Below are 8,434 nucleotides of genomic sequence, written 5' to 3' on the forward strand. Positions count from 1 at the left end.
GGAGCTTGCAGTGAGCTGAGATCCGGCCACTGCACTCCAGCCTGGGTGACAGAGCGAGACTCCGTCTCAAAAAAAATAAAAAAATAAAAATAAAAAAAATAAAAAAAGAGAATGAAAAGATGCAAAGTGGGAGAAAATATTTGCAAATCATCTATTTAACAAAGAGCTTAAATCCAGAATATATTTTTAAAAAAAAAAAACCTCTCAAAACAACAGTAAAATATACAACGCAGCAGGGTACGGTGGCTTACGCCTGTAATCGCAGCACTTTGGGAGGCCAAGGTGGGTGGATCACGAGGCGGGAGGATCACGAAGTCAGGAGTTCAAGACCAGCCTGATCAACATGGTGAAACCCCGTCTCTACTAAAAATACAAAAATTAGCCAGGCATGGTGGCACACGGCAGGAGAATCGCTTGAACCTGGGAGGCGGAGGTTGCAGTGAGCTGAGATCATGCCACTGCACTCCAGCCTAGGCGACAGAGCGAGACTCCAATTTAAAAAAATAAAATGAAATAAAATAACAAGAAAATATACAACCCAGGCCAGGTGCGGTGGCACACGCATGTAATCCCAGCACTCTGGGAGGCTGAGGCAGGTGGATCACCTGAGGTCAGAAGTTCAAGACCAGCTTGACCAACATGGTGAAACCCCATCTCTACTAAAAATACAAAAAAATAGCCGGGCATGGTGGCGCACGCCTGTAATCCCAGCTACTCAGGAGGCTGAGGCAGGAGAATTGCTTGAACCTGGGAGACAGAGGTTGCAGTGAGCCGAGATCACCCCATTGCACTCCAGCCTGGGCGACAGAGTGAGACTCCATCTCAAAAAAGATAAAAAAGCATATATAACCCAATTTTTAAAAATGGGCAAAAGAGTTCAACAGGTAAAAGAGGACACAAAGATAAAATAAGTGCATGAATCAATGCTCAACATCATTAGGCAACAACAAATTAAAACCACTATACACCTATTCAAATGGCTACACTTTTTAAACTGAGAATATCAAGGACTGGTAAAGACGCAAAGCTACCACTCTCACACACTGCTGAAAGAGATGTAAATCATACAGTCACTTTGGAAAACAGCTTGGTAGTCTCTTAAAAACTGAACATACACTTACATATGATCTAACAATCTCACTTGTAGGTATTTACCAACAGCAATAAAAATGTATGTTCGCACAAAAACCTGTACACAAAGGCTTACAGCAGCTCTGTTCCTCACTGCCAACAAATGGAAGCACCCAAATGTCCCTCAAAAGGTGAATGGAAAAACTGTTGTACGTGCATTTAATGGATATGCATGTAATGGAACACTCCTCAGCAATAAAAGACATGACTTTTACTATACAGAACCATCTGGATGAGGCGTTACAGCAAGTGAAGAAGCTAGTCTCAAAAGACACAGACCTGAGGTCTCAACCCTTAGAGGCAGCGATAGGGTGTGACCACCAAGGGGCGGTGTGAAGGAGGTTTTGATAGGAGCTGAGTCCTGAGAGCAGTATCTTGTATCCTATTCTGTGTCCTGACTGTGGTGCTGGTTAAACAAATCATGACACGTGTTGTAACTCAGACCTTCTCCAATTACCCTAGTCAACCATGATGTTGATGACTATGTGTTTAACTGGTTGTATTTCCTCTGCCTTAAGAAAAATAAAGTACCTTTTCTTAATAAATGTTAAGTACAACAATATACCTAAGTATTTCCTTCAGTTATTATAAATTATAAAACCATGTGAATAAAACAGCTTTATAGAATTTTTTTTTTTTTTTTTTTGAGACAGAATTTCGCTTTTGTTACCCAGGCTGGAGTGCAGTGGCGCAATCTCAGCTCGCTGCAACCTCCATCTCCCAGGTTCAAGTGATCCTCCCAGCTCAGCCTCCCAAGTAGCTGGGACTACAGGCACACACCACCACGCCTGGCTAATTTTTGTAGAGACAGAGTTTCACCACGTTGGTTGGGCTGGTCTCGAACTCCTGACCTCAGGTGATCCACCTGCCTCGGCCTCCCAAAGTGCTGGGATTACAGGCATGAGCCACTGTGCCCAGCCCAGAATTTACTGTAATAGGAAATATGTACTTTGAAAATTATTTTAGATAAATATTGATCCCAAAAGTCACCTATGTTTGGTCACTTTCCAAAACCGTATTTAACTACTAGAAAGTGTTTTAACAAAACATGTTTCTCTACTCTAGAGCTCTATTCTATTGTAGTAAAAGTATTCCCATTAATATTTTAAGTTTTAACTAATTATGATTTTTTTCACTGAAATATGAAAATCAACGTGAACAAACTTCAACAGGCTATGGATTCATTTCGTAACATCAGAGCTACTTCAGTATATAAAGAGAGGCTTCGCCTTCAGTAAGGTCCTTAAGAAAAAAGTATGCCCATTCTCTTTCGCTAATATACATGACAAAAATAATGCAGCAAAGCCAAAAGATTTATAATTGCCAGAAATTACATACAGGCCTAACAATAAGATTCTGATTAGTGTCACAAAAGATCAAAATATATATCAATTATAAACTTATAGGAGTTGATTTGCAATTACAGTCTCCAAATATAGTTCCCAGAATTTCACTGAGTAAATGAGTTCTCTAGTACTCACTCATGTATAAGTGAAATCAAGTTCAGCTTTAGAAAACTCAGCTGTTTTCTGTCTAGTATGACCTTATTTATACAAAAGGATCTTCCCAACATTCATTTTCAAATACACATTTAACTGAAAGGTTAAAAAGCAGGTAGGGTGGATATTATACTGTCCGTCTAAATACGTATTCCAGAAATAACAACAGATTGGAAACTGAACCTAATTTTAAAATATAACTAAGCTAGAACCCAAGCTATCTCATCCAACTGCAAAATGTGTAGTGTGTGCTGTGTGTGTGTGTGTAGGCTTCTATACACCTACAGATAATAGCACAGATAAACAAAACTCAAGAGCTGCCTTAATAAAGTGATGCACAGAAATCAAACAACTGAAAAAGGATAAGGGTGCTGTTTTAGGTAGCAACTTTTCACACCTGGTCTCCTCTATCAAATGAAAATATGTTTTTTTCCCAAACCAAAAAGCATTTTAAAGAATTGTCTTCTTACGTAAACAGGTATTTCTCTTAGTTCACTAAGGAGAAAACACATTATTTCTGTGTACTGAAGTATTAAGTGCAAAAATAAGTCTGTAATAGCAACTAAAAAAAAAACAAGTATAAAGTATAAAATGACTCCAATTTTTATGTCTTCCCAACTTCTAACTACAAAAATCACATAATGACTTCGAAACTTTGTAACTTTAGAAAACATGCCAATGTAGGTGACATTTCCAATCCAGATGCTCCATTCTCTAACTCATTCTCAAATGTTGGTACTACTCAAACTACCTACAATTCAACAGAATCACAAATAGCCTGGATTCATAAATCATGGAAGGTAGTTTTGGTAAGAAACAGTCCTTCAGCTTGGCAATCTGTGAATGGATACATACACAACAAAGAAACATCATTTAAAATGGGTACCTACGTTCTTTCCGGTGCTCAACTAAACCTACAGCCTGCTTTGCTGAGCACTTTGCAAACCAGTTGTCCCCCAGTAAAACAGTGACTTCATTAGTATGGACAAGTTTTCCTGGCATGAAGGCAAAAGGGCCAAATGGTACCTATTGTTTAAAAAAAAGAAAAAAGGGAAAAAACGTAAAACACTGAAAAATATATTTTATAAAACACTTTGCATTAAAAGCCTTACATTAACACTGAATTTTTTTATTTATACATTGGTAAAAATAAAATGCCAGCTTCACAGAAATTTAACATTATATTAAAATTTTACTAGGAAAATCTACAGAAAATTGCTTTATGTTCATAAATCAATGTTAAAACAGGAAAATAAATCCACACCATATTTACATACAGCTCTTAAAGAAAGTAGTACTGTCTCGGCATGTTTATACTTTTCATTCACTTGCAAATCTAAATGAAAGCAACCAGTAGTGAAACACTGTCAATGCAAAATACTTTTGATAAAGAAAACTAAAAATTATTTTCAATAAAATAGCCATTTTTGCAAAGCAGGAATTAGTAAACAAACAGCTTTAATGGATCTACCTAGCTATATATACAAAATACTTGAACCAGTATAAAAGAACAAAGTCTTCATAAGAAAGAATATTCATGCAATGAAAGGTTCTAATCCAGGGCTCATGAACAGATCACTATGTCACTGTGAAGATCATTAAAACAAAAATTAGCAGCACGTTTTTATATAAAAATCAATGTCCTAAGGTTTAATTCTGTGAATTACAAAACATTATGGCCTATTCCTGCTCTGGCTAACAAGAAATGACTAAGTGCCATATTTCTGTCATAATTACATTTTTTATATAGTAAGTTTCCATTCGAAATATGTCCAATTTTGTGCTAATATTTATGTCATTTATGTCACCATGTATACTCTGGAAAAAAAAAGGTAAATACCAGCGATCACTACAATTACTGTGTTCTTATAAAGTAAAACAAAACAAATTTTCCTTGCTACGTAGTTACCTCATACACAGCCATCAGCTTGGCATTCTGTGAACGAACACAGTTAATACGTTTACAAGAAACAACTATTACTTTAAAAGAAACACACCAAACATACCATTATATTATAAGACAATTTATCAGGCAAGGTGCTGAGTCTTTCTCGAAGGGCATTATAGTCATTATCTACTTTCTTCCTGTTGACAAAAAAAAAACACCAAATATACAAATTATTAATGATTTTTCTTTTCCTTTTTTCTTTTTTTTTTATTGTTTTTTTGAGACAGAGTGTTGCTCTGTCGCCCAGGCTAAAGTGCAGTGGCGTGATCTCGGCTCACTGCACCCTCCGCCTCCCGGGTTCAAGCAATTCTCCTGCCTCAGCCTCCTGAGTAGCTGGGATTACAGGTGTGCGCCACCATGCACAGCTAGTTTTTGTATTTTCAGTAGAGACGGGGTTTCACCATGTTGGTCAGGCTGGTCTTGAACTCCTGACCTCATGATCCGCCCACCTCAGCCTCCCAAAGTGCTGGGGTTACAGGCGTGAGCCACCGCACCGGCCTCACTCAAAAGCTTTATTAAAACTGTTCTTTCGATCAGGTGTGGTGGCTCACGCCTGTAACCCCAGCACTTTGGGAGGCCCAGTAGGCCAGGTATCATAAAACAAGCTAATCAAAAACCTAATTTTAGCAAATTAAAGATTAATGTGGTTTTTAGTTTTAAAACCCTGTTTTTATAAAGTTTAGCAATGGCATTATTCTACCATACATTTATTGAAGAATTAAGACTCTTCAGGGACTTCGGCATTTAGAAGCAGAATACTCAAATTTTGAGAATTACTGTTTTTTAAGATACAAGACTCTGGACTAAATAAAATGCGAAAATTAAGGGAGACAGTAAAAGAAGGCCTGATGTTTGGAGAGAAGAAGGGACTCAAGATGAAGACAGAAGAAATTATTTATTTTAAGACAGTCTCTCTCTGTTGCCCAGGCTGGAGTGCAGTGGCACAATCTCAGCTCACTGCAACCTCCACCTCCTGGGTTCAAGTAATTCCCCTGCCTTGGCCTCCCAAGTAACTGAGACTACAGGAGCATGCCACCAAGCCCAGCTACTTTTTGTATTTTCCATAGAGATTAGGTTTCTTCGTCATGTTGGCCAGGCTGGTCTCGAACTCCTGGCTTCAAGCGATCCCCCCTGCCGCAGCCTCCCAAAGGTGCTGGGATTACACGCGTGAGCCAACACACCTGGCCGAAAGAAGAGATTTAATAAAGCTTTTGAGTGAATAGATACTGGCTGTGAAGTTGAAATCATGAACATGAAATTTGATCAGATGCTTTAGTCCTCATCAGAAAACTTTAGACTGAAAAATGTGTCATCAGCTCTTCAATTATTCATAATAATGTGATTAAGGTAAGAGAGAATCAACTGGGGGTAGAAGAAATTAAGTAGAGATAATACAAAAGGCGTTTCAATGTGGCTTAGGAGTCTATTTCTTGCTGTATCAAACAGAGCTACCAAGTGAGTAATTTCAAACAACCAAAAGGTGTAAGTAACTCTGTAGTGGCAGAGATGATCGTATTTCCATGCTATGGGCCTTACTCAGCTCTTAACACCTGCTGGAAATGAACAGCCCTTCTTTTTGAGTAATACCAGGAAGCAGCCTATGCCAAGATGCCCGTTTTCAAACTTTCGCTGGAGATTGGGTTTCCTGCTAAAATACAGGCTGCAAGCAAAACTACAGCGCTGAATTTTTTTGAAGCAGAAGGATGTTGTCAGTTTTTAAAAATAACAGAAACAAAACTCACCAACTCAGCAAGCAATTTAAAAGAACATGTAGACATTGTCAAACTGAAATCAGGATAAACTGCAATGTAGGTAACAACTCTCCAGATAATATAAATGACTGCGCTATACACATCACAGAATTGGTTTCAGCTTACTGCTTAGTTCCCTGAAGCAACAGTAGCATAATTAATAAAAAAATTATCTCAGCCTTAAGATCTTAAGGAATTTCACATATATATTATTTGACATATCCTATAATAAATGTCACTTATCAATATTTTTCTCTTACAGAAGACAAAGTAGAAGGAAGATGGAAAAACCACAGAGCAAGAAGCCAGATCTCCTCTATCAAGATGAGGTAAGCAATGAGTTTGACCTAGCTAGGTCTTCTGACCTGCATTCCTTCACGAAAGCTTTCTTGTTTTCTAGTGTGCAACTGCTTTTTATAAACTTTCCCCAAAAAAATCCTTTTCTATAAATAAATATAAAACATGTTTTATTCTTTTGTTTAAGGCAAAAATCCTCCTCCTGGAAAATTTTTATATGGAAAAAATGGCAAACAACTTCATGCACAAGGCTATGTACCAGAAAGAACATGGCTTTGAAGTCAGACCAGAGAGTGAATCCCAAGCTCTACATGCAATTCACACAAATTCACCTTAGTCTTTGTATCGTCAATGGCAAAACTGGACTAATACTTATCTCACAGGTTCAACAGAATTAAATAGAAAAGGTCTAACACACTGCCCAGCGTGGAACATCTACTATGTTGGTTCCAAAACTCAAAACTCATTTTTTTCCATGAAGCATCAAAAACACCAATTCCAAAACTTTCAAGAAAGACTATTACCCACAAGATTTCACTAACCAACTTGATACAAATAGCGTAACTTGCTGAAAGACAGTACAGCTGAAAGTAACCATTCAGGGGCTCTGGAAACAGGACTGGTGTGAGCAGTCAATGGGAGAATGTCTCCACAGGACTGACTAGCATAGTGCCTAGACAGTCAACACTCACTATTAATAACACAACACTAACAGCTTATTTACGTTTCAGATAAGTAATTCTGCAAATGCTCAAGGACTATATACACCAGCCTAGATATCTAAATGTTTCTATGAATATTAAGAAGCTACTATTAAAGTTATCATTCAATAGGCCTTATTTTGGTAACAATGCTTAGGAGAAAAAAAAGAAAAAAAACTTCCTCACAAAACATCTCTTGTACATTAAAAGAACAGTAGGTTCAACAACAGGTAATACCAGAGATCAATGTCAGTATTTCAAGTCAAACATACTCAGTTTTCAATTTATTAATAATTCTCTCTAGCACAAAAATGTGGACATACTGGAGAGCAATTTAAGATTAGAGTTGCTATTTACAAATTTTGAATAGTTTTCTAAAAATATAAAGTAGAAGATGACTTAAAATGCAGCCCATGCAGAAATCCTTTATGAAGGGAGGCCAGGAGGAGTCAAGCAGTGTCTCTGGAAGAAACTACAGCTTGAGGAACAACCCTCTCTCTCTAAAGGCTACATTAGTGGAAATGTTGGGGACCAAACGCTTAGTCAAACAGTGATCTCCAAATAGTCTCTCTATTATTTCAGGCTTAAATAATCCTGTTAAAGATCACAAAGCTTAGGCAACAGAAAATACGAAAGTTATGTTAAGAACTAATGCATTACTGAGGTAAGTCTAGGGTCTTTATTCATAACAAAATTTGATCATTTTTTTTTTCTATTTTAATAATTAGAAACAAGTAATTAATTTTTGGACACAGGAGTCATAGTACAGTAACCAAAAATGGTAATTGCTTAAAATAATTTTCTTCACAGGAAAACAAAACCCAGATAGAGTTAAGAAACACCTCTCCAGCCTACTTAAAACAGCTAGACCTGCTTCTTTGGCTTCAACATAATGGATCCTTATAGATTAGGTTCCACCTTCAACTCTTAATTTTAAATTTTTTTCCAATATCCTCATGCAACATTCCTTATAGAAAACAAGAACTAAAGCATAGGTATAAGGCATCTAAGAAACTTTAACCACCTTCTTCTGAATCTTGCTAATCATGTGTAATATGCCTTTTGAGAGTACCTTTTGTTTTAAGGAAATTAAAAAAAAAAAAAAAA

The 8,434-nt window shown here is 37.1% G+C and overlaps 1 protein-coding gene across 1 annotated transcript in view; it reads right to left on the reverse strand.

Annotated features, from left to right (window-relative positions):
• The window catches only part of URI1 (URI1, prefoldin-like chaperone), a 118,090-nt gene that overhangs the window by 31,867 nt on the left and 77,789 nt on the right, over positions 1-8,434 (reverse strand). Inside the window, exons 3-4 of the mRNA XM_011995258.1 lie at positions 4,637-4,715; positions 3,521-3,656 (exon numbers count right to left, since the gene is read on the reverse strand). Coding sequence (XP_011850648.1) covers positions 3,521-3,656; positions 4,637-4,715 — 215 coding nt within the window. The remainder of the gene's footprint in view (positions 1-3,520; positions 3,657-4,636; positions 4,716-8,434) is intronic.

This window comes from Mandrillus leucophaeus, unplaced genomic scaffold (assembly GCF_000951045.1).
Source record: "Mandrillus leucophaeus isolate KB7577 unplaced genomic scaffold, Mleu.le_1.0 Scaffold48, whole genome shotgun sequence".
In the NCBI taxonomy this organism is placed as follows: Eukaryota; Metazoa; Chordata; class Mammalia; order Primates; family Cercopithecidae; genus Mandrillus; species Mandrillus leucophaeus.